Raw genomic sequence first — 27,051 nt, 5'->3', positions numbered from 1 at the left:
TTGCAGCTGCGACATGAAGTACACTTAATTTGTCTTTGTTTGGTAATTTCATACAAGCCAGATCAATGCTGGCGAGCTAACCAACAATTTCAAGATGATTTCTCAGCACAGCCAGCACAAGAGGCGTTATTCCATTGTTATATTGAATTGTGTGTAACAGCCGATCAGATTCTGACTTGTAATTATTGTATTCTTCTAGCAGCCATTTGCTGAACTCGAGATTACCTTCTGAACACGACCACTGGAAAGCCGTCATGCCTTCATCATCTGGCGATGAAATCAATGAACTTTTGTCCGATGAGTTCACCAATTTTAAGAGAACCGAAGCAATTTCAGTTTTGCCATTTGCAGCTGCGACATGAAGTACGCTTAATTTGTCTTTGTTTGGTAATTTCATACAAGCCAGATCAATGCTGGTGAGCTAAACAACAATTTCAAGATGATTTCTCATCACAGCCAGCACAAGAGGCGTGATTCTATCAAAATCTCGTATTGTGTGTAACAGCGGATCCGATTCTGACTTGTAATTCTTGTCTTCTTCTAGCAGCCATTTGCTGAACTCGAGATTACCTTCTGAACACGACCAGTGGAAAGCCGTCATGCCTTCGTCATCTGGCGATGAAATCAATGAACTTTTGTCCGATGAGTTCACCGATTTTAAGAGAACCGAAGCAATTTCAGTTTTGCCATTTGCAGCTGCGACATGAAGTACGCTTAATTTGTCTTTGTTTGGTAATTTCATACAAGCCAGATCAATGCTGGCGAGCTAACCGACAATTTCAAGATGATTTCTCAGCACAGCCAGCACAAGAGGCGTGATTCTATCAAAATCTCGTATTGTGTGTAACAGCGGATCCGATTCTGACTTGTAATTCTTGTATTCTTCTAGCAGCCATTTGCTGAACTCGAGATTACCTTCTGATCATGACCAGTGGAAAGCCGTCATGCCTTCGTCATCTGGCGATGAAATCAATGAACTTTTGTCCGATGAGTTCACCGATTTTAATAGAACCGAAGCAATTTCAGTTTTGCCATTTGCAGCTGCGACATGAAGTACGCTTAATTTGTCTTTGTTTGGTAATTTCATACAAGCCAGATCAATGTTGGCGAGCTAACCAACAATTTCAAGATGATTTCTCAGCACAGCCAGCACAAGAGGCGTGATTCTATCAAAATCTCGTATTGTGTGTAACAGCGGATCCGATTCTGACTTGTAATTCTTGTATTCTTCTAGCAGTCATTTGCTGAACTCGAGATTACCTTCTGAACACGACCAGTGGAAAGCCGTCATGCCTTCGTCATCTGGCGATGAAATCAATGAACTTTTGTCCGATGAGTTCACCGATTTTAAGAGAACCGAAGCAATTTCAGTTTTGCCATTTGCAGCTGCGACATGAAGTACGCTTAATTTGTCTTTGTTTGGTAATTTCATACAAGCCAGATCAATGCTGGCGAGTCAACCAACATTTTCGAGATGTTTTCTCAGCACAGCCAGCACAAGAGGCGTTATTCCATTGTTATATTGAATTGTGTGTAACAGCGGATCAGATTCTGACTTGTAATTATTGTATTCTTCTAGCAGCCATTTGCTGAACACGAGATGACCTTCTGAACACGACCAGTGGAAAGCCGTCATGCTTTTGTCATCTGGCGATGAAATCAATGAAATTTTGTCCGATGAGCTCACCACCAATTTTAAGAGAACCGAAGCAATTTCAGTTTTGCCATTTGCAGCTGCGACATGAAGTACGCTTAATTTGTCTTTGTTTGGTAACTTCATACAAGCCAGATCAATGCTGGCGAGCCAACCAACTTTTTCAAGATGTTTTCTCAGCACAGCCAGCACAAGAGGCGTTATTCCATTGTTATATCGAATTGTGTGTAACAGCGGATCAGATTCTGACTTGTAATTATTGTATTCTTCTAGCAGCCATTTGCTGAACTCGATTTGACCTTTTAAACACGACAAGTGCAAAGCCGTCACGCCTTTGTCATCTGGCGATGAAATCAATGAACTTTTGTCCGATGAGTTCACCGATTTTAAGAGAACCGAAGCAATTTCAGTTTTGCCATTAGCAGCTGCGACATGAAGTACGCTTAATTTGTCTTTGTTTGGTAATTTCATACAAGCCAGCTCAATGCTGGCGAGCCAACCAACAATTTCAAGATATTTTCTCAGCACAGCCAGCACAAGAGGCGTGATTCCATCAACATCTCGTATTGTGTGTAACAGCGGATCAGATTCTGACTTGTAATTCTTGTATTCTTCTAGCAGCCATTTGCTGAACTCGAGATGACCTTCTGAACACGACCAGTGAAAACCCGTCATGCTTTTGTCATCTGGCGATGAAAACAATGAACTTTTGCCGATGAAACACGACCGGTGGAAAGCTGTTCTGCCATCGTCATCTGGCGATGAAATCAATGAACTTTTGCCCGATGAGTTCACCGATTTTAAGAGAACCGAAGCAATTTCAGTTTTGCCATTTGCAGCTGCGACATGAAGTACGCTTAATTTGTCTTTGTTTGGTAATTTCATACAAGCCAGATCAATGCTGGAGAGCCAACCAACAATTTTAAGATGATTTCGCAGCACATCCAGCACAAGAGGCGTGGTTCCATCAAAATCTCGTATTGTGTGTAACAGCGGATCAAACTCTGACTTGTAATTCTTGTATTCTTCTAGCAGCCATTTGCTGAACTCGAGATGACCTTCTGAGCACGACCAGTGGAAAGCCGTCATGCTTTTGTCATCTGGCGATGAAATCAATGAACTTTTGTCCGAAGAGCTCACCAATTTTAAGAGAACCGAAGCAATTTTAGTTTTGCCATTTGCAGCTGCGACATGAAGTACGCTTAATTTGTTCTTGTTTGGTAATTTCATACAAGCCAGCTCAATGCTGGCGAGCCAACCAACATTTTCAAGATGTTTTCTCAGCACAGCCAGCACAAGAGGCGTTATTCCATTGTTATATTGAATTGTGTGTAACAGTCGATCAGATTCTGACTTGTAATTATTGTATTGTTCTAGCAGCCATTTGCTGAACTCGATTTGACCTTTTAAACACGACCAGTGCAAAGCCGTCACGCCTTTGTCATCTGGCGATGAAATCAATGAATTTTGTCCGATGAGTTCACCGATTTTAAGAGAACCGAAGCAATTTCAGTTTTGCCATTTGCAGCTGCGACATGAAGTACGCTTAATTTGTCTTTGTTTGGTAATTTCATACAAGCCAGATCAATGCTGGCGAGCTAACCAACAATTTCAAGATGATTTCTCAGCACAGCCAGCACAAGAGGCGTTATTCCATTGTTATATTGAATTGTGTGTAACAGCCGATCAGATTCTGACTTGTAATTATTGTATTCTTCTAGCAGCCATTTGCTGAACTCGAGATTACCTTCTGAACACGACCACTGGAAAGCCGTCATGCCTTCATCATCTGGCGATGAAATCAATGAACTTTTGTCCGATGAGTTCACCAATTTTAAGAGAACCGAAGCAATTTCAGTTTTGCCATTTGCAGCTGCGACATGAAGTACGCTTAATTTGTCTTTGTTTGGTAATTTCATACAAGCCAGATCAATGCTGGCGAGCTAAACAACAATTTCAAGATGACTTCTCAGCACAGCCAGCACAAGAGGCGTGATTCTATCAAAATCTCGTATTGTGTGTAACAGCGGATCCGATTCTGACTTGTAATTCTTGTCTTCTTCTAGCAGCCATTTGCTGAACTCGAGATTACCTTCTGAACACGACCAGTGGAAAGCCGTCATGCCTTCGTCATCTGGCGATGAAATCAATGAACTTTTGTCCGATGAGTTCACCGATTTTAAGAGAACCGAAGCAATTTCAGTTTTGCCATTTGCAGCTGCGACATGAAGTACGCTTAATTTGTCTTTGTTTGGTAATTTCATACAAGCCAGATCAATGCTGGCGAGCTAACCAACAATTTCAAGATGATTTCTCAGCACAGCCAGCACAAGAGGCGTGATTCTATCAAAATCTCGTATTGTGTGTAACAGCGGATCCGATTCTGACTTGTAATTCTTGTATTCTTCTAGCAGCCATTTGCTGAACTCGAGATTACCTTCTGAACATGACCAGTGGAAAGCCGTCATGCCTTCGTCATCTGGCGATGAAATCAATGAACTTTTGTCCGATGAGTTCACCGATTTTAAGAGAACCGAAGCAATTTCAGTTTTGCCATTTGCAGCTGCGACATGAAGTACGCTTAATTTGTCTTTGTTTGGTAATTTCATACAAGCCAGATCAATGTTGGCGAGCTAACCAACAATTTCAAGATGATTTCTCAGCACAGCCAGCACAAGAGGCGTGATTCTATCAAAATCTCGTATTGTGTGTAACAGCGGATCCGATTCTGACTTGTAATTCTTGTAATCTTCTAGCAGTCATTTGCTGAACTCGAGATTACCTTCTGAACACGACCAGTGGAAAGCCGTCATGCCTTCGTCATCTGGCGATGAAATCAATGAACTTTTGTCCGATGAGTTCACCGATTTTAAGAGAACCGAAGCAATTTCAGTTTTGCCATTTGCAGCTGCGACATGAAGTACGCTTAATTTGTCTTTGTTTGGTAATTTCATACAAGCCAGATCAATGCTGGCGAGTCAACCAACATTTTCGAGATGTTTTCTCAGCACAGCCAGCACAAGAGGCGTTATTCCATTGTTATATTGAATTGTGTGTAACAGCGGATCAGATTCTGACTTGTAATTATTGTATTCTTCTAGCAGCCATTTGCTGAACATGAGATGACCTTCTGAACACGACCAGTGGAAAGCCGTCATGCTTTTGTCATCTGGCGATGAAATCAATGAAATTTTGTCCGATGAGCTCACCACCAATTTTAAGAGAACCGAAGCAATTTCAGTTTTGCCATTTGCAGCTGCGACATGAAGTACGCTTAATTTGTCTTTGTTTGGTAATTTCATACAAGCCAGATCAATGCTGGCGAGCCAACCAACTTTTTCAAGATGTTTTCTCAGCACAGCCAGCACAAGGGGCGTTATTCCATTGTTATATCGAATTGTGTGTAACAGCGGATCAGATTCTGACTTGTAATTATTGTATTCTTCTAGCAGCCATTTGCTGAACTCGATTTGACCTTTTAAACACGACCAGTGCAAAGCCGTCACGCCTTTGTCATCTGGCGATGAAATCAATGAACTTTTGTCCGATGAGTTCACCGATTTTAAGAGAACCGAAGCAATTTCAGTTTTGCCATTTGCAGCTGCGACATGAAGTACGCTTAATTTGTCTTTGTTTGGTAATTTCATACAAGCCAGATCAATGCTGGCGAGCCAACCAACAATTTCAAGATGTTTTCTCAGCACAGCCAGCACAAGAGGCGTTATTCCATTGTTATATTGAATTGTGTGTAACAGCGGATCAGATTCTGACTTGTAATTCTTGTATTCTTCTAGCAGCCATTTGCTGAACTCGATTTGACCTTTTAAACACGACCAGTGCAAAGCCGTCACGCCTTTGTCATCTGGCGATGAAATCAATGAACTTTTGTCCGATGAGTTCACCGATTTTAAGAGAACCGAAGCAATTTCAGTTTTGCCATTTGCAGCTGCGACATGAAGTACGCTTAATTTGTCTTTGTTTGGTAATTTCATACAAGCCAGATCAATGCTGGCGAGCCAACCAACAATTTCAAGATGTTTTCTCAGCACAGCCAGCACAAGAGGCGTTATTCCATTGTTATATTGAATTGTGTGTAACAGCGGATCAGATTCTGACTTGTAATTCTTGTATTCTTCTAGCAGCCATTTGCTGAACTCGAGATGTCCTTCTGAACACGACCAGTGGAAAGCCGTCATGCTTTTGTCATCTGGCGATGAAATCAATGAACTTTTGTCCGATGAGCTCACCAATTTTAAGAGAACAGAAGCAATTTCAGTTTTGCCATTTGTAGCTGCGACATGAAGTACGCCTAATTTGTTTTTGTTTGGTCATTTCATACAAGCCAGATCAATGCTGGCGAGCCAACCAACATTATCAAGATGTTTTCTCAGCACAGCCAGCACAAGAGGCGTTATTCCATTGTTATATCGAATTGTGTGTAACAGCGGATCAGATTCTGACTTGTAATTATTGTATTCTTCTAGCAGCCATTTGCTGAACTCGATTTGACCTTTTAAACACGACCAGTGCAAAGCCGTCACGCCTTTGTTATCTGGCGATGAAATCAATGAACTTTTGTCCGATGAGTTCACCGATTTTAAGAGAACCGAAGCAATTTCAGTTTTGCCATTTGCAGCTGCGACATGAAGTACGCTTAATTTGTCTTTGTTTGGTAATTTCATACGAGCCAGATCAATGCTGGCGAGCCAACCAACAATTTCAAGATGATTTCTCAGCACAGCCAGCACAAGAGGCGTGATTCCATCAAAATCTCGTATTGTGTGTAACAGCGGATCAGATTCTGACTTGTAATTCTTGTATTCTTCTAGCAGCTATTTGCTGAACTCGAGATGAACTTCTGAACACGACCAGTGGAAAGCCGTCATACCTTCGTCATCTGGCGATGAAATTAATGAACTTTTGTCCGATGAGTTCACCGATTTTAAGAGAACCGAAGCAATTTCAGTTTTGCCATTTGCAGCTGCGACATGAAGTACGCTTAATTTGTCTTTGTTTGGTAATTTCATACAAGCCAGATCAATGCTGGCGAGCCAACCAACAATTTCAAGATGATTTCTCAGCACAGCCAGCACATGAGGCGTGATTCCATCAAAATCTCGTATTGTGTGTAACAGCGGATCAGATTCTGACTTGTAATTCTTGTATTCTTCTAGCAGCCATTTGCTGAACTCGATTTGACCTTTTAAACACGAACAGTGCAAAGCCGTCACGCCTTTGTCATCTGGCGATGAAATCAATGAACTTTTGTCCGATGAGTTCACCGATTTTAAGAGAACCGAAGCAATTTCAGTTTTGCCATTTGCAGCTGCGACATGAAGTACGCTTAATTTGTCTTTGTTTGGTAATTTCATACAAGCCAGATCAATGCTGGCGAGCCAACCAACAATTTCAAGATGTTTTCTCAGCACAGCCAGCACAAGAGGCGTTATTCCATTGTTATATTTAATTGTGTGTAACAGCGGATCAGATTCTGACTTGTAATTCTTGTATTCTTCTAGCAGCCATTTGCTGAACTCGAGATGTCCTTCTGAACACGACCAGTGGAAAGCCGTCATGCTTTTGTCATCTGGCGATGAAATCAATGAACTTTTGTCCGATGAGCTCACCAATTTTAAGAGAACCGAAGCAATTTCAGTTTTGCCATTTGTAGCTGCGACATGAAGTACGCCTAATTTGTTTTTGTTTGGTCATTTCATACAAGCCAGGTCAATGCTGGCGAGCCAACCAACATTATCAAGATGTTTTCTCAGCACAGCCAGCACAAGAGGCGTTATTCCATTGTTATATCGAATTGTGTGTAACAGCGGATCAGATTCTGACTTGTAATTATTGTATTCTTCTAGCAGCCATTTGCTGAACTCGACTTGACCTTTTAAACACGACCAGTGCAAAGCCGTCACGCCTTTGTCATCTGGCGATGAAATCAATGAACTTTTGTCCGATGAGTTCACCGATTTTAAGAGAACCGAAGCATTTTCAGTTTTGCCGTTTGCAGCTGCGACATGAAGTACGCTTAATTTGTCTTTGTTTGGTAATTTCATACAAGCCAGATCAATGCTGGCGAGCCAACCAACAATTTCAAGATGATTTCTCAGCACAGTCAGCACAAGAGGCGTGATTCCATCAAAATCTCGTATTGTGTGTAACAGCGGATCAGATTCTGACTTGTAATTCTTGTATTCTTCTAGCAGCTATTTGCTGAACTCGAGATGAACTTCTGAACACGAGCAGTGGAAAGCCGTCATACCTTCGTCATCTGGCGATGAAATTAATGAACTTTTGTCCGATGAGTTCACCGATTTTAAGAGAACCGAAGCAATTTCAGTTTTGCCATTTGCAGCTGCGACATGAAGTACGCTTAATTTGTCTTTGTTTGGTAATTTCATACAAACCAGATCAATGCTGGCGAGCCAACCAACAATTTCAAGATGAATTATCAGCACAGCCAGCACAAGAGGCGTGATTCCATCAAAATCTCGTATTGTGTGTAACAGCGGGTCAGATTCTGACTTGTAATTCTTTTATTCTTCTAGCAGCCATTTGCTGAACTCGAGATTACCTTCTGAACACAACCAGTGGAAAGCCGTCATGCCTTCGTCATCTGGCGATGAAATCAATGAACTTTTGTCCGATGAGTTCACAGACTTTAAGAGAACCGAAGCAATTTCAGTTTTGCCATTTGCAGCTGCGACATGAAGTACGCTTAATTTGTCTTTGTTTGGTAATTTCATACAAGCCAGATCAATGCTGGCGAGCCAACCAACTTTTTCAAGATGTTTTCTCAGCACAGCCAGCACAAGAGGCGTTATTCCATTGTTATATTGAATTGTGTGTAACAGCGGATCAGATTCTGACTTGTAATTATTGTATTCTTCTAGCAGCCATTTGCTGAACTCGATTTGACCTTTTAAACACGACCAGTGCAAAGCCGTCACGACTTTGTCATCTGGCGATGAAATCAACGAACTTTTGTACGACGAGTTCACCGATTTTAAGAGAACCGAAGCAATTTCAGTTTTGCCATTTGCAGCTGCGAGATGAAGTACGCTTAATTTGTCTTTGTTTGGTAATTTCATACAAGCCAGATCAATGCTGGCGAGCCAACCAACAATTTCAAGATGTTTTCTCAGCACAGCCAGCACAAGAGGCGTTATTCCATTGTTATATTGAATTGTGTGTAACAGCGGATCAGATTCTGACTTGTAATTCTTGTATTCTTCTAGCAGCCATTTGCTGAACTCGATTTGACCTTTTAAACACGACCAGTGCAAAGCCGTCACGCCTTTGTCATCTGGCGATGAAATCAATGAACTTTTGTCCGATGAGTTCACCGATTTGAAGAGAACCGAAGCAATTTCAGTTTTGCCATTTGCAGCTGCGACATGAAGTACGCTTAATTTGTCTTTGTTTGGTAATTTCATACAAGCCAGATCAATGCTGGCGAGCCAACTAACAATTTCAAGATGTTTTCTCAGCACAGCCAGCACAAGAGGCGTTATTCCATTGTTATATTGAATTGTGTGTAACAGCGGATCAGATTCTGACTTGTAATTCTTGTATTCTTCTAGCAGCCATTTGCTGAACTCGAGATGACCTTCTGAACACGACCAGTGGAAAGCCGTCATGCTTTTGTCATCTGGCGATGAAATCAATGAACTTTTGTCCGATGAGCTCACCAATTTTAAGAGAATCGAAGCAATTTCAGTTTTGCCATTTGTAGCTGCGACATGAAGTACGCCTAATTTGTTTTTGTTTGGTCATTTCATACAAGCCAGATCAATGCTGGCGAGCCAACCAACATTATCAAGATGTTTTCTCAGCACAGCCAGCACAAGAGGCGTTATTCCATTGTTATATCGAATTGTGTGTAACAGCGGATCAGATTCTGACTTGTAATTATTGTACTCTTCTAGCAGCCATTTGCTGAACTCGATTTGAACTTTTAAACACGACCAGTGCAAAGCCGTCACGCCTTTGTCATCTGGCGATGAAATCAATGAACTTTTGTCCGATGAGTTCACCGATTTTAAGAGAACCGAAGCAATTTCAGTTTTGCCATTTGCAGCTGCGACATGAAGTACGCTTAATTTGTCTTTGTTTGGTAATTTCATACAAGCCAGATCAATGCTGGCGAGCCAACCAACAATTTCAAGATGATTTCTCAGCACAGCCAGCACAAGAGGCGTGATTCCATCAAAATCTCGTATTGTGTGTAACAGCGGATCAGATTCTGACTTGTAATTCTTGTATTCTTCTAGCAGCTATTTGCTGAACTCGAGATGAACTTCTGAACACGACCAGTGGAAAGCCGTCATACCTTCGTCATCTGGCGATGAAATTAATGAACTTTTGTCCGATGAGTTCACCGATTTTAAGAGAACCGAATCAATTTCAGTTTTGCCATTTGCAGCTGCGACATGAAGTACGCTTAATTTGTCTTTGTATGGTAATTTCATACAAACCAGATCAATGCTGGCGAGCCAACCAACAATTTCAAGATGATTTCTCAGCACAGCCAGCACAAGAGGCGTGATTCCATCAAAATCTCGTATTGTGTGTAACAGCGGATCAGATTCTGACTTGTAATTCTTTTATTCTTCTAGCAGCCATTTGCTGAACTCGAGATTACCTTCTGAACACAACCAGTGGAAAGCCGTCGTGCCTTCGTCATCTGGCGATGAAATCAATGAAATTTTGTCCGATGAGTTCACCGATTTTAAGAGAACCGAAGCAATTTCAGTTTTGCCATTTGCAGCTGCGACATGAAGTACGCTTAATTTGTCTTTGTTTGGTAATTTCATACAAACCAGATCAATGCTGGCGAGCCAACCAACAATTTCAAGATGAATTTTCAGCACAGCCAGCACAAGAGGCGTGATTCCATCAAAATCTCGTATTGTGTGTAACAGCGGATCAGATTCTGACTTGTAATTCTTTTATTCTTCTAGCAGCCATTTGCTGAACTCGAGATTACCTTCTGATCACAGCCAGTGGAAAGCCGTCATGCCTTCGTCATCTGGCGATGAAATCAATGAACTTTTGTCCGATGAGTTCACCGATTTTAAGAGAACCGAAGCAATTTCAGTTTTGCCATTTGCAGCTGCGACATGAAGTACGCTTAATTTGTCTTTGTTTGGTAATTTCATACAAGCCAGATCAATGCTGGCGAGCCAACCAACTTTTTCAAGATGTTTTCTCAGCGCAGCCAGCACAAGAGGCGTTATTCCATTGTTATATTGAATTGTGTGTAACAGCGGATCAGATTCTGACTTGTAATTATTGTATTCTTCTAGCAGCCATTTGCTGAACTCGATTTGACCTTTTAAACACGACCAGTGCAAAGCCGTTCCGCCTTTGTCATCTGGCGATGAAATCAATGAATTTTTGTCCGATGAGTTCACCGATTTTAAGAGAACCGAAGCAATTTCAGTTTTGCCATTTGCAGCTGCGACATGAAGTACGCTTAATTTGTCTTTGTTTGGTAATTTCATACAAGCCAGATCAATTCTGGCGAGCCAACCAACAATTTCAAGATGTTTTCTCAGCACAGCCAGCACAAGAGGCGTTATTCCATTGTTATATTGAATTGTGTGTAACAGCGGATCAGATTCTGACTTGTAATTCTTGTATTCTTCTAGCAGCCATTTGCTGAACTCGAGATGACCTTCTGAACACGACCAGTGGAAAGCCGTCATGCTTTTGTCATCTGGCGATGAAATCAATGAACTTTTGTCCGATGAGCTGACTAATTTTAAGAGAACCGAAGCAATTTCAGTTTTGCCATTTGTAGCTGCGACATGAAGTACGCCTAATTTGTTTTTGTTTGGTCATTTCATACAAGCCAGATCAATGCTGGCGAGCCAACCAACATTATCAAGATGTTTTCTCAGCACAGCCAGCACAAGAGGCGTTATTCCATTGTTATATCGAATTGTGTGTAACAGCGGATCAGATTCTGACTTGTAATTATTGTATTCTTCTAGCAGCCATTTGCTGAACTCGATTTGACCTTTTAAACACGACCAGTGGAAAGCCGTCATGCCTTCGTCATCTGGCGATGAAATCAATGAACTTTTGTCCGATGAGTTCACCGATTTTAAGAGAACCGAAGCAATTTCAGTTTTGCCATTTGCAGCTGCGACATGAAGTACGCTTAATTTGTCTTTGTTTGGGAATTTCATACAAGCCAGATCAATGCTGGCGAGCCAACCAACTTTTTCAAGATGTTTTCTCAGCACAGCCAGCACAAGAGGCGTTATTCCATTGTTATATTGAATTGTGTGTAACAGCGGATCAGATTCTGACTTGTAATTATTGTATTCTTCTAGCAGCCATTTGCTGAACTCGATTTGACCTTTTAAACACGACCAGTGCAAAGCCGTCACGCCTTTGTCATCTGGCGATGAAATCAATGAACTTTTGTCCGATGAGTTCACCGATTTTAAGAGAACCGAAGCAATTTCAGTTTTGCCATTTGTAGCTGCGACATGAAGTACGCTTAATTTGTCTTTGTTTGGTAATTTCATACAAGCCAGATCAATGCTGGCGAGCCAACCAACAATTTCAAGATGTTTTCTCAGCACAGCCAGCACAAGAGGCGTTATTCCATTGTTATATTGAATTGTGTGTAACAGCGGATCAGATTCTGACTTGTAATTCTTGTATTCTTCTAGCAGCCATTTGCTGAACTCGAGATGACCTTCTGAACACGACCAGTGGAAAGCCGTCATGCTTTTGTCATCTGGCGATGAAATCAATGAACTTTTGTCCGATGAGCTCACCAATTTTAAGAGAACCGAAGCAATTTCAGTTTTGCCATTTGTAGCTGCGACATGAAGTACGCCTAATTTGTTTTTGTTTGGTCATTTCATACAAGCCAGATCAATGCTGGCGAGCCAACCAACATTATCAAGATGTTTTCTCAGCACAGCCAGCACAAGAGGCGTTATTCCATTGTTATATCGAATTGTGTGTAACAGCGGATCAGATTCTGACTTGTAATTATTGTATTCTTCTAGCAGCCATTTGCTAAACTCGATTTGACCTTTTAAACACGACCAGTGCAAAGCCGTCACGCCTTTGTCATCTGGCGATGAAATCAATGAACTTTTGTCCGATGAGTTCACCGATTTTAAGAGAACCGAAGCAATTTCAGTTTTGCCATTTGCAGCTGCGACATGAAGTACGCTTAATTTGTCTTTGTTTGGTAATTTCATACAAGCCAGATCAATGCTGGCGAGCCAACCAACAATTTCAAGATGATTTCTCAGCACAGCCAGCACAAGAGGCGTGATTCCATCAAAATCTCGTATTGTGTGTAACAGCGGATCAGATTCTGACTTGTAATTCTTTTATTCTTCTAGCAGCCATTTGCTGAACTCGAGATTACCTTCTGAACACAACCAGTGGAAAGCCGTCATGCCTTCGTCATCTGGCGATGAAATCAATGAACTTTTGTCCGATGAGTTCACCGATTTTAAGAGAACCGAAGCAATTTTAGTTTTGCCATTTGCAGCTGCGACATGAAGTACGTTTAATTTGTCTTTGTTTTGTAATTTCATACCAGCCAGATCAATGCTGGCGAGCCAACCAACAATTTCAAGATGATTACTCAGCACAGCCAGCAAAAGAGGCGTTTTTCCATCGTTATCTCGTATTGTGTATAACAGCGGATCAGATTCGGACTTGCGATTCTTGTGTTCTTTTAGCAGCCATTTGCTGAACTCGAGATGACCTTGTGAACACGACTTGTGTAAAGCCTTTCTGCCACCGTTGACTGGTGATGAAATCAATGAATTTTTGTCCGATGAGTTCAATGACTTTAAGAGAACCGAAGCAAATTCAGTTTTGCCATTTGCAGCTGCGACATGAAGTACGCTTACTTTGTCATTGTTTTGTATTTTCATACAGCCGGATCAAACTGACAAACCAACTAACAATTTCAAGATGATTACTCAGCACAGCCTGCATGAGAGGCGTGTTTCCATTGATATCTTGAATTGTGTGTAACAGCGGATCAGATCCTGACTTGTAATTCTTGTATTCTTCTAGCAGTTGTTTGCTGAACTCGAGATGACCTTCTGAACACGACCAGTGGAAAGCCGTCATACCTTCGTCATCTGGCGATGAAATCAATGAATTTTTGTCCGATGAGTTCACCGATTTTAAGAGAACCGAAGCAATTTCAGTTTTGCCATTTGCAGCTGCGACATGAAGTACGCTTAATTCGTCTTCGTTTTGTAATTTCATACAAGCCAGATCAATGCTGGCGAGCCAACCAACAATTTCAAGATGATTTCTCAGCACAGCAAGCACAAGAGGCGTGATTCCATTGTTATTTTGAATTGTGTGTAACAGCGGATCAGATTCTGACTTGTAATTCTTGTATTCTTCTAGCAGCCATTTGCTGAACTCGAGATGACCTTCTGAACACGACCAGTGGAAAGCCGTCATGCCTTTGTCATCTGGCGATGAAATCAATGAACTTTTGTCCGATGAGCTCACCAATTTTAAGAGAACCGAAGCAATTTCAGTTTTGCCATTTGCAGCTGCGACATGAAGTAGGCTTAATTTGTCTTTGTTTGGTGATTTCATACAAGCCAGATCAATGCTGGCGAGCCAACCAACAATTTCAAGATGATTTCTCAGCACAGCCAGCACAAGAGGCATTATTCCATTGTTATATTGAATTATGTGTAACAGCGGATCAGATTCTGAATTGTAATTATTCTATACTTCTAGCAGCCATTTGCCGAACTCAATTTGACCTTTTAAACACAAACAGTGCAAAGCCGTCACGCCTTGGTCATCTGGCGATGAAATCAATGAACTTCTGTCCGATGAGTTCACCAATTTTAAGAGAGCCGAAGCAATTTCAGTTTTTTCATTTGCATTTGCGACATGAAGTACGCTTAATTTGTCTTTGTTTTGTAATTTCATACAAGCCAGATCAATGCTGGCAAGCCAACCAACAACTTCAAGATGATTTCTCAGCACAGCCAGCACAAGAGGCATTATTCCATTGTTATATTGAATTATGTGTAACAGCGGATCAGATTCTGAATTGTAATTATTCTATACTTCTAGCAGCCATTTGCCGAACTCAATTTGACCATTTAAACACAAACAGTGCAAAGCCGTCACGCCTTGGTCATCTGGCGATGAAATCAATGAACTTCTGTCCGATGAGTTCACCGATTTAAAGAGAACCGAAGCTATTTCAGTTTTGTCATTTGCAGCTGCGACATGAAGTACGCTTAATTTGTCTTTGTTTTGTAATTTCATACAAGCCAGATCAATGCTGGCGAGCCAACCAACAATTTCAAGATGATTTCTCAGCACAGCCAGCACAAGAGGCGTGATTCCAATGTTATATTGAATTCTATGTAACAGCGGATCAGATTCTGACTTGTAATTATTGTAATCTTCTAGCAGCCATTTGCTGAACTTGAGATGACCTTTTGAACACGACCAGCGGAAAGCCGACGCACCTTTGTCATCTGGCGATGAAATCAATGAACTTTTTTCCGATGAGTTCACCGATTTTAAGAGAACCGAAGCAATTTGAGTTTTGCCATTTGCAGCTGCGACATGAAGTGCTCTTAAATTGTCTTTGTTTTGTTATTTCATACCAGCCAGATCAATGCTGGCGAGCCAACTACCAATTTCAAGATGATTACTCAGCAGAGCCAGCATAAGAGGCGTTTTTCCATCATTATGTCGTATTGTGTGAAACAGCGGATCAGATTCTTACTTTTAATTCTTGTATTCTTCTAGCAGCCATTTGCTGAGCTCGAGATGACCTTCTAGAAACGACCAGTGGAAAGCCGTCATGCCTTCGTCATCTGGCGATGAAATCAATGAACTTTAGTCCGATGAGTTCACCGATTTTAAGAGAACCGAAGCAATTTCAGTTTTGCCATTTGCAGCTGCGACATGAAGTACGCTAAATTTGTCTTTGTTTTGTAATTTCTTACAAGCCAGATCAATGCTGGCGAGCCAACCAACAATTCAATTTCAAGATGATTTCTCAGCACAGCCAGCACAAGAGGCGTGATTCCATTGTTATATTGAATTGTGTGTAACAGCGGATTAGATTCTGACTTGTAATTCTTGTATTCTTCTAGCAGCCATTTTCTGAACTCGAGATGACCTTCTAAACACGACCAGTGGTTAGCCGTCATGCCTTATTAATCTGGCGATGAAATCAATGAACTTTTGTCCGATGAGTTCACCGATTTCAAGAGAACCGAAGCAATTTCAATTTGCCATTTGCAGCTGCGACATTAAAAACGCTTAATTTTTCTTTGTTTTGTAATTTCATACAAACCAGATCAATGCTGGCAAGCCAACCAACAATTTCAAGATGATTGCTCACCACAGCAAGCTCAAGAGGCGTGGTTCCATCATTATCTCGTATTGTGTGTAAGAGCGGATCAGATTCTGACTTGTAATTCTTGTATTCTTCTAGCAGGCATTTGCTGAACTCGAGATGACCTCTCAAACACGACCAGTGGAAAGCCGTCGTGCCTTCGTCATCTGGCGATGAAATCAATGATTTTCTTTCCGATGAGTTCACCGATTCTAAGAGAACAGAAGCAATTTCAGTACTGCCGTTTAAAGCTGCGAAATGAAGTACACTTTTATTGTTTTTGTTTCGTGTTTTCATACAATCCGGATCAATGCTGACAAGCCAGCTAACAATGTCAAGGCTATTACACAGTACCACGTGCATAAGAGGCGTGTTTCCAAAATTATCGACAATAGTGTGCAGTTCTCGCTGACTTTTCCCCTTCGATTTGTGCCGGTTGCGGAAATATTGGAGCAGCTTCAAATGACCATGTTTAGCAGCAACGAAAAATATTGATTTGCCCGTATCCTCTTTCTGCTCTATATAGGAATTTTGTTCCTCATCGGGAGTGAAATCCAGAATCATTCGGGCAATTCGTAAATTTCCGACTTTTGCAGCTATCATTAATGGCGTAGTTTTTTTTCGATATTTACATAGCGCTAGAGAAGAGTTCTGTTCCAGCAGACACTGAACAGTGTCCTCGCACTCGTTGTAGCACGATCTTAAAAACAAGCGGTCACAATAGTCTCTCAGAAACGTTTGTCGTTGAGAACTTTCCAGTATGTCGAGTGTATGCAATAATGTTGGTTTGTGACAACAAAACGATAGCAAATTTATCAGATGTGACAAATCCGTTTGCTTAATGACCTCAGCTAATATGGGTAGCTCCTTGCAGCGTTTCAGAAATTGTCTACATTTGGGAGTTTTGAAAAACGCTGGCAGCCATACACTGCTAGAATTGTAAGCATGGTCTCTATGTTGATGGATAATGTACTGTATGAGATTAAATACATGTGGTTTCTCGGAGTCTCCTTTCAGAAACAATACTTCTAAAAGAGAGGATGCAAGCTTGGTATCATCTATCAAATGTTGCTTTATATCATCGGTTATCTCGGGAAAATCGCCAATGCGAATTTGCTGAACAAGTTTGTCGCCGACATGGTTATGATAAGCATCAATCACGTTACACACTGTCGAGTTTTCCGTGTATATGATGACGCTTTTCACAGCTCGTGTTATCATATTGTAAACAACTGAGAGAAGAAGAGGGTGATGTCCATTCCCAATAAAAATGCAAACATGATCCCATTCTGCCCCAGTGAATTCCAAATCTTCTATTTTAGACACACTTTCCATATTAACATTAATTAGCATTGCTTTTTGTTGTATCGTGTTGTCAATGAGTGTTGTATAAACTGAGAATACAACTGAGTTTGAGTTCTGTAACATTAAACAAGAATTAGGCATATTTACCAATTAAAACTGTATAAGGTTTGATCAACAAATGATGGGAAAGTAAAAAGAACGAACCATTTCACTTATGACATGTTGCTGGTCTTGTTTTGAAGGCCAAAATCGTTTCAACTGGAACGATTTTTTGTTCCCCGATGAGAAGCATTTGAAGAGAACAGCAGACGAAGGACCGAGTGCTGGTAATATCCATTTATTCAGAATGTATGTCGATAGTCTAGATATATGCGCGGAACTCCTGTATAGTACCGTGAGATAACATGTTTTGAATGAGCTAATAAACTCGCGGCTGTCAGGGACATTCTTTTGACCACCAACAACACACGCTACCCATACGGTTGGAGAAATGTATTTGCGGTAATCTTCGATTTCTCCAAAGTCAGTATGGTATACTTCGTCAACCAGGAACGTGGCTTTTCTCCAGTTTTTCTTAACTATATCTTCGAACTTGCTGAGACAAGTGACATGGAAATAACTTTCTTCACAATATTTCTGCCTAAACGTTTCTAAATCTTTAAGGAAAGAACTTTTCCGGTCAGGTTAGAAATAATACACGTGTTGTGGTGTCTCTACTTGTTTCCCGCATTTTTTAAAGCAAGCGCGAGTAGCAGTCTTTTGCTGAACTCGAGATGACCTTTTAAACACGACCAGTGGAAATCCGTCACGCCTTTGTCATCTGGCGATGAAATCAATGTACTTTTTTTCCGATGAGTTCACCGATTTTAACAGAACCGAAGCAACTTCAGTTTTTCCATTTGCAGCTGCGACATGAAGTAGGCTTAATTTGTCTTTGTTTTGTAATTTCATACAAGCCAGATCAATGCTGGCGAGCCAACCAACAATTTCAAGATGATTTCTCAGCACAGCCAGCACAAGAGGCGTGATTCCATTGTTATATTGAATTGTGTGTAACAGCGGATCAGATTCTGACTTGTAATTATTGGATCATTCTAGCAGTCATTTGCTGAACTCGAGATGAACTTTTAAACACGACCAGTGGAAATCCGTCACGCCTTTGTCATCTGGCGGAGAAGTCAATGATTTTTTGTCCGATGAGTTCACCGATTTTACGAGAACCGCAGCAATTTCAGTTTAGCCATTTGCAGCTGCGACATGAAGTACGCTTAATTTGTCTTTGTTTTGTAATTTCATACAAGCCAGATCAAAGCTGGCGAGCAAACCAACAACTTCAAGATGATTTCTCAGCCAAGCCAGCACAAGAGGCGTGATTCCATTGTTATATTGAATTGTGTGTAACAGCGGATCAGATTCTGACTTAAAATTCTTTTATTCTTCTAGCAGCCATTTGCTGAACTCGAGATGACCTTCTGAACACGACCAGTGGAAAGCCGTCATGCCTTCATCATCTGGCGATGAAATCAATGAACTTTTTTCCGATGAGTTCAACGATTTTAAGAGAACCGAAGCAATTTCAGTTTTTCCATTTGCAGCTGCGACATGAAGTACGCTTAATTTGTCTTTGTTTTGTAATTTCATACAAGCCAGATCAATGCTGGCGAGCCAACTAACAATTTCAAGATGATTTTTCAGCACAGCCAGCACAAGAGGCGTGATTCCATTGTTATATTGAATTGTGTGTAACAGCGGATCAGATTCTGACTTGTAATTCTTGTATTCTTATAGCAGCCATTTGCTGAAATCGAGATGACCTTCTGAACACGACCAGTGGAAAGGCGTCATGCCTTCATCATCTGGCGATGAAATCAATGAACTTTTTTCCGATGAGTTCACCGATTTTAAGAGAACCGAAGCAACTTCAGTTTTTCCATTTGCAGCTGCGACATGAAGTACGCTTAATTTGTCTTTGTTTTGTAATTTCATACAAGCCAGATCAATGCTGTCGAGCCAACCAGCAATTTCAAGATGATTTCTCAGCACAGCCAGCACAAGAGGCGTGATTCCATTGTTATATTGAATTGTGTGTAACAGCGGATCAGATTCTGACTTGTAATTATTGGATTATTCTAGCAGTCATTGGCTGAACTCGAGATGACCTTTTAAACACGACCAGTGGAAATCCGTCACGCCTTTGTCATCTGGCGATGAAATCAATGAACTTTTTTCCGATGAGTTCACCGATTTTAAGAGAACCGAAGCAACTTCAGTTTTTCCATTTGCAGCTGCGACATGAAGTACGCTTAATTTGTCTTTGTTTTGTAATTTCATACTAGCCAGATCAATGCTGGCGAGCCAACCAACAATTTCAAGGTGATTTCTCAGCACAGCCAGCACAAGAGGCGTGATTCCATTGTTATATTGAATTGTGTGTAACAGCGGATCAGATTCTGACTTGTAATTATTGGATTATTCTAGCAGTCATTTGCTGAACTCGAGATGAACTTTTAAACACGACCAGTGGAAATCCGTCACGCCTTTGTCATCTGGCGGAGAAGTCAATGATTTTTTGTCCGATGAGTTCACCGATTTTAAGAGAACCGAAGCAATTTCAGTTTAGCCATTTGCAGCTGCGACATGAAGTACGCTTAATTTGTCTTTGTTTTGTAATTTCATACAAGCCAGATCAATGCTGGCGAGCCAACCAACAACTTCAAGATGATTTCTCAGCCCAGCCAGCACAAGAGGCGTGATTCCAGTGTTATATTGAATTGTGTGTAACAGCGGATCAGATTCTGACTTAAAATTCTTGTATTCTTCTAGCAGCCATTTGCTGAACTCGAGATGACCTTCTGAACACGACCAGTGGAAAGCCGTCATGCCTTCATCATCTGGCGATGAAATCAATGAACTTTTTTCCGATGAGTTCACCGATTTTAAGAAAACCGAAGCAATTTCAGTTTTTCCATTTGCAGCTGCGACATGAAGTACGCTTAATTTGTCTTTGTTTTGTAATTTCATACAAGCCAGATCAATGCTGGCGAGCCAACCAACAATTTCAAGATGATTTCTCAGCACAGCCAGCACAAGAGGCGTGATTCCATTGTTATATTGAATTGTGTGGAACAGCGGATCAGATTCTGACTTGTAATTATTATATTCTTCTAGCAGCCATTTGCTGAACTCGAGATAACCTTTTAAACACGACCAGTGGAAAGCCGTCACGTCACGCCTTTGTCATCTGGCGATGAAATCAATGCGTTTTTGTCCGATGAGTTCACCGATTTTAAGAGAACCGAAGCAAATTCAGTTTTGCCATTTGCAGCTGCGACATGGAGTACTATAAATTTGTCTTTGTTTTGTAATTTCATACAAGCCAGATCAATGCTGGCAAGCCAACTAACAATTTCAAGATGATTACTCAGCAGAGCCAGCATAAAAGGCGTTTTTCCATCAGTATCTCGTATCGTGTGTAACAGCGGATCAGTTTCTGACTTGTAATTATTGGATTTTTGTAGCAGTCATTTGCTCAACTCGAGATGACCTTTTAAACACGACCAGTGAAAAGCCGTCTCGCCTTTGTCATCTGGCGGAGAAGTCAATGATTTTTTGTCCGATGAGTTCACCGATTTTAAGAGAAACGAAGCAATTTCAGTTTAGCCATTTGCAGCTGCGACATGAAGTACGCTTATTTTGTTTTTGTTTTGTAATTTCATACAAGCCAGATCAATGCTGGCGAGCCAACCATTAATTTCAAGATGACTTCTCAGCACAGCCAGCACAAGAGGCGTGATTCCATTGTTATATTGAATTGTGTGTAACAGCGGATCAGATTCTGACTCGTAATTCTTGTATTCTTCTAGCAGCCATTTGCTGAACTCGAGATGACCTAATGAACACGACCAGTGGAAAGCCGTCATGCCTTCATCATCTGGCGATGAAATTAATGAACTTTTTTCCGATGAGTTCACCGATTTTAAGAGAACCGAAGCAAATTCAGTTTTTCCATTTGCAGCTGCGACATGAAGTACGCTTAATTTGTCTTTGTTTTGTAATTTCATACAAGCCAGATCAATGCTGGCGAGCCAACCAACAATTTCAAGATGATTTCTCAGCACAGCCAGCACAAGAGGCGTGATTCCATTGTTATATTGAATTGTGTGGAACAGCGGATCAGATTCTGACTTTTAATTATTATATTCTTCTAGCAGCCATTTGCTGAACTCGAGATGACCTTTTAAACACGACCAGTGGAAAGCCGTCACGTCACGCCTTTGTCATCTGGCGATGAAATCAATGAACTTTTGTCCGATGAGTTCACCGATTTTAAGAGAACCGAAGCAATTTCAGTTTTGCTATTTGCAGCTGCGAGATTAAGTACTAGTAATTTGTCTTTGTTTTGTAATTGCATACAAGCCAGATCAATGCTGGCAAGACAACTAACAATTTCAAGATTATTACTCAGCAGAGCCAGCATAAAAGGCGTTTTTCCATCATTATCTCGTATCGTGTGTAACAGCGGATCAGACTCTGACTTGTAATTCTTGTATTCTTCTAGCAGCCATTTGCTGAACTCGAGATGACCTTCTAAACACGACCAGTGGAAAGCCGTCATGCCTTCGTCATCTGGCGATGAAATCAATGAACTTTTGTCCGATGAGTTCATTGATTTTAAGAGAACCGAAGCAATTTCAGTTTTGCCATTTGCAGCTGCGACATGAAGTACTCTTAATTTGTCTTTGTTATTAATTTCATACAAGCCAGATCAATGCTGGCGAGCCAACTAACAATTTCAAGATGATTACTCAGCAGAGCCAGCATAAAAGGCGTTTTTCCATCATTATCTCGTATCGTGCGTAACAGCGGATCAGATTCTGACTTGTAATTCTTGTATTCTTCTAGCAGCCATTTGCTGAACTCGAGATGACCTTCTAAACACGACCAGTGGAAAGCCGTCATGCCTTCGTCATCTGGCGATGAAATCAATGAACATTTGTCCGATGAGTTCACCAATTTTAAGAGAACCGAAGCAATTTAAGTTTTGCCATTTGCAGCTGCGACATGAAGTACGCTTAATTTGTCTTTGTTTTGTAATTTCATACAAGCCAGATCAATGCTGGCGAGCCAACCAACAGTTTCAAGATGATTTCTCAGCACAGCCAGCACAAGAGGCGTGTTTCCATCATTATCTCGTTTTTTGTGTAACAGCGGATCAGATTCTGACTTGTAATTCTTGTATTCTTCTAGCAGCCATTTGCTGAACTCGAGATGACCTTCTAAACACGACCAGTGGAAAGCCGTCATGCCTTCGTCATCTAGCAATGAGATCAATGAACTTTTGTCCGATGAGTTCACCGATTTTAAGAGAAGCGAAGCAATTTCAGTTTTGCCATTTGCAGCTGTGACATGAAGTACGCTTAATTTGTCTTTGTTTTGTAATTTCATGCAAGCCAGATCAATGCTGGCGAGCCAACCAACAATTTCAAGATGATTTCTCAGCCCAGCCAGCACAAGAGGCGTGATTCCATTGTTATATTGAATTGTGTGTAACAGCGGATCAGATTCTGACTTAAAATTCTTGTATTCTTCTAGCAGCCATTTGCTGAACTCGAGATGACCTTCTGAACACGACCAGTGGAAAGCCGTCATGCCTTCATCATCTGGCGATGAAATCAATGAACTTTTTTCCGATGAGTTCACCGATTTTAAGAGAACCAAAGCAATTTCAGTTTTTCCATTTGCAGCTGCGACATGAAGTACGCTTAATTTGTCTTTGTTTTGTAATTTCATACAAGCCAGATCAAGGCTGGCGAGCCAACCAACAATTTCAAGATGATTTCTCAGCACAGCCAGCATAAAAGGCGTTTTTCCATCAGTATCTCGTGTCGTGTGTAACAGCGGATCAGATTCTGACTTGTAATTATTGGATTATTCATTATTCTAGCAGTCATTTGCTGAACTCGAGATGACCTTTTAAACACGACCAGTGGAAAGCCGTCTCGCCTTTGTCATCTGGCGGAGAAGTCAATGATTTTTAGTCCGATGAGTTCACCGATTTTAAGAGAAACGAAGCAATTTCAGTTTAGCCATTTGCAGCTGCGACATGAAGTACGCTTATTTTGTCTTTGTTTTGTAATTTCATACAAGCCAGATCAATGCTGGCGAGCCGACCAACAATTTCAAGATGACTTCTCAGCACAGCCAGCACAAGAGGCCTGATTCCATTGTTATATTGAATTGTGTGTAACAGCGGATCAGATTCTGACTCGTAATTCTTGTATTCTTCTAGCAGCCATTTGCTGAACTCGAGATGACCTTCTGAACACGACCAGTGGAAAACCGTCATGCCTTCATCATCTGGCGATGAAATCAATGAACTTTTTTCCGATGAGTTCACCGATTTTAAGAGAACCGAAGCAATTTCAGTTTTTCCATTTGCAGCTGCGACATGAAGTACGCTTAATTTGTCTTTGTTTTGTAATTTCATACAAGCCAGATCAATGCTGGCGAGCCAACCAACAATTTCAAGATGATTTCTCAGCACAGCCAGCACAAGAGGCGTGATTCCATTGTTATATTGAATTGTGTGGAACAGCGGATCAGACTCTGACTTGTAATTCTTGTATTCTTCTAGCAGCCATTTGCTGAACTCGAGATGACCTTCTAAACACGACCAGTGGAAAGCCGTCATGCCTTCGTCATCTGGCGATGAAATCAATGAACTTTTGTCCGATGAGTTCATTGATTTTAAGAGAACCGAAGCAATTTCAGTTTTGCCATTTGCAGCTGCGACATGAAGTACTCTTAATTTGTCTTTGTTTGTAATTTCATACAAGCCAGATCAATGCTGGCGAGCCAACTAACAATTTCAAGATGATTACTCAGCAGAGCCAGCATAAAAGGCGTTTTTCCATCATTATCTCGTATCTTGCGTAACAGCGGATCAGATTCTGACTTGTAATTCTTGTGTTCTTCTAGCAGCCATTTGCTGAACGCGAGATGACCTTCTGAACACGACCAGTGGAAAGCCGTCATGCCTTCGTCATATTGCGATGAGATCAATGAACTTTTGTCCGATGAGTGCACCGATTTTAAGAGAACCGAAGCAAATTCATTTTTGCCATTTGCAGCGGCGACATGAGGTACGCTTAAATTGTCTTTGTTTTGTAATTTCATACAAGCCAGATCAATGCTGGCGAGCCAACCAACAATTTCAAGATAATTTCTCAGCACAGCCAGCACAAGAGGCATGATTCCCTTGTTATTTTGAATTGTGTGTAACAGTGGATCGGAATCTGACGTGTAATTCTTGTATTCTTCTAGCAGCCATTTACTGAACTCGAGATGAACTTCTAAACACGACCAGTGGAAAGCCGTCATGCCTTCGTCATCTGGCGATGAAATCAATGAACTACTGTCCGATGAGTTTACCGATTTTAAGAGAAACGAAGCATTTTCAGTTTTGCCATTTGCAGCTGCGACATGAAGAACGCTTAATTTGTCTTTGTTTTGTAATTTAATACAAGCCAGATCAATGCTGGCGAGTCAACCAACAATTTCAAGGTGATTTCTCAGCACAGCCAGCATAAGAGGCGTGATTCCATTGTTATACTGAATTGTGTGTAACAGCGGATCAGATTCTGACTTGTAATTCTTGTATTCTTCTAGCAGCCATTTGCTGAACTCGAGATGACCTTCTGAACACGACCAGTGGAAAGCCGTCATGCCTTCGTCATCTGGTGGTGAAATCAATGAACTTTTGTCCGATGAGTTCACCGATTTTAAGAGAACCGAAGCAATTTCAGTTTTGCCCTTTGCAGCTGCGACATGAAGTACGCTTAATTTGTCTTTGTTTTCTAATTTCATACAAGCCAGATCAATGCTGGCGATCCAGCCAACAATTTCAAGATGATTTCTCAGCACATCCAGCACAATAGCCGTGATTCCAGTGTTATATTGAATTGTGTGTAACAGCTGATCAGATTCTGACTTGTAATTCTTGTATTCTTCTAGCAGCCATTTGCTGAACTCGAGATGACCTTCTGAACACGACCAGTGGAAAGCCGTCATGCCTTTGTCATCTGGCGATGAAATCAATGAACTTTTGTCCGACGAGTTCACCGATTTTAAGAGAAACGAAGCAATTTCAGTTTTGCCATTTGCAGCTGCGACAAGAAGTACGCTTAATTTGTCTTTGTTTTGTAATTTAATACAAGCCAGATCAATGCTGGTGAGTCAACCAACAATTTCAAGGTGATTTCTCAGCACAGCCAGCACAAGAGGCGTGATTCCATTGTTATATTGAATTTTGTGTAACAGAGGATCAGATTCTGACTTGTAATTCTTGTATTCTTCTAGCAGCCATTTGCTGAACTCGAGATGACCTTCTGAACACGACCAGTGGAAAGCCGGCATGCCTTTGTCATCTGGCGATGAAATCAAAGAACTTTTGTCCGATGAGTTCACCGATTTTAAGAGAACCGAAGCAATTTCAGTTTTGCCATTTGCAGCTGCGACATGAAGTACGCTTAATTTGTCTGTGTTTTGTAATTTCAAACAAGCCAGATCAATGCTGGCGAGCCAACCAACAATTTCAAGATGATTTTTCAGCACAACCAGCACAAGAGACGTGATTCCATTGTCATTTTGAATTGTGCGTAACAGCGGATCAGATTCTGACTTTTAATTCTTGTATTCTTCTACGGCCATTTGCTGAACTTGAGATGACCTTCTGAACACGACCAGTGGAAAGCCGTCATGCCTTCGTCATCTGGCGATGAAATCAATGAACTTTTCTCCGATTAGTTCACCGATTTTAAGAGAACCGAAGCAATTTCAGTTTTGCCATTTGCAGCTGCGACATGAAGTACGTTTAATTTGTCTTTGTTTTCTAATTTCATACAAGCCAGATCAATGCTGGCGATCCAGCCAATAATTTCAAGATGATTTCTCAGCACATCCAGCACAATAGCCGTGATTCCAATGTTATATTGAATTGTGTGTAACATCTGATCAGATTCTGACTTGTAATTCTTGTTTTCTTCTAGCAGCCATTTGCTGAACTCGAGATGACCTTTTGAACACGACCAGTGGAAAGCCGTCATGCCCTTGTCATCTGGCGATGAAATCAATGAACTTTTGTCCGATGAGCTCACCGATTTTAAGAGAACCGAAGCAGTTTCAGTTTTGCCATTTGCAGCTGCGACATGAAGTACGCTTAATTTGTCTTTGTTTTGTAATTTCATACAAGCCAGATCAATGCTGGCGAGTCAACCAATAATTTCAAGATGATTTCTCAGCACAGCCAGCACAAGAGGCGTGATTCCATCAACATCTCGTATTGTGTGTAACAGCGGATCAGATTCTGACTTGTAATTCTTGTATTCTTCTAGCAGCCATTTGCTGAACTCGAGATGACCTTTTGAACACGACCAGTGGAAAGCCGTCATGCCCTTGTCATCTGGCGATGAAATCAATGAACTTTTGTCCGATGAGCTCACCGATTTTAAGAGAACCGAAGCAGTTTCAGTTTTGCCATTTGCAGCTGCGACATGAAGTACGCTTAATTTGTCTTTGTTTTCTAATTTCATACAAGCCAGATCAATGCTGGCGAGCCAACCAACAATTTCAAGATGATTTCTCAGCACAGCCAGCCCAAGAGGCGTGATTCCAATGTTATATTGAATTGTGTATAACAGCG

The 27,051-nt window shown here is 41.1% G+C and overlaps 1 protein-coding gene across 1 annotated transcript in view; it reads right to left on the bottom strand.

Annotated features, from left to right (window-relative positions):
• LOC134851420 (serine/threonine-protein phosphatase 6 regulatory ankyrin repeat subunit B-like) overlaps positions 1–24,602 on the bottom strand; it is a 65,233-nt gene extending 40,631 nt beyond the window's left edge. Inside the window, exons 1-5 of the mRNA XM_063867496.1 lie at positions 24,216–24,602; positions 22,009–22,068; positions 17,020–17,465; positions 16,547–16,746; positions 16,053–16,258 (exon numbers count right to left, since the gene is read on the bottom strand). Coding sequence (XP_063723566.1) covers positions 16,053–16,258; positions 16,547–16,746; positions 17,020–17,465; positions 22,009–22,068; positions 24,216–24,602 — 1,299 coding nt within the window. The remainder of the gene's footprint in view (positions 1–16,052; positions 16,259–16,546; positions 16,747–17,019; positions 17,466–22,008; positions 22,069–24,215) is intronic.
• Positions 24,603–27,051: the final 2,449 nt, after the last annotated feature.

This window comes from Symsagittifera roscoffensis, chromosome 7 (assembly GCF_963678635.1).
Source record: "Symsagittifera roscoffensis chromosome 7, txSymRosc1.1, whole genome shotgun sequence".
Lineage (NCBI taxonomy): Eukaryota > Metazoa > Xenacoelomorpha > Acoela > Convolutidae > Symsagittifera > Symsagittifera roscoffensis.
Note: the sequence above shows the minus strand (reverse complement) of the source record. Positions and strands in the feature narration are given on the sequence as shown.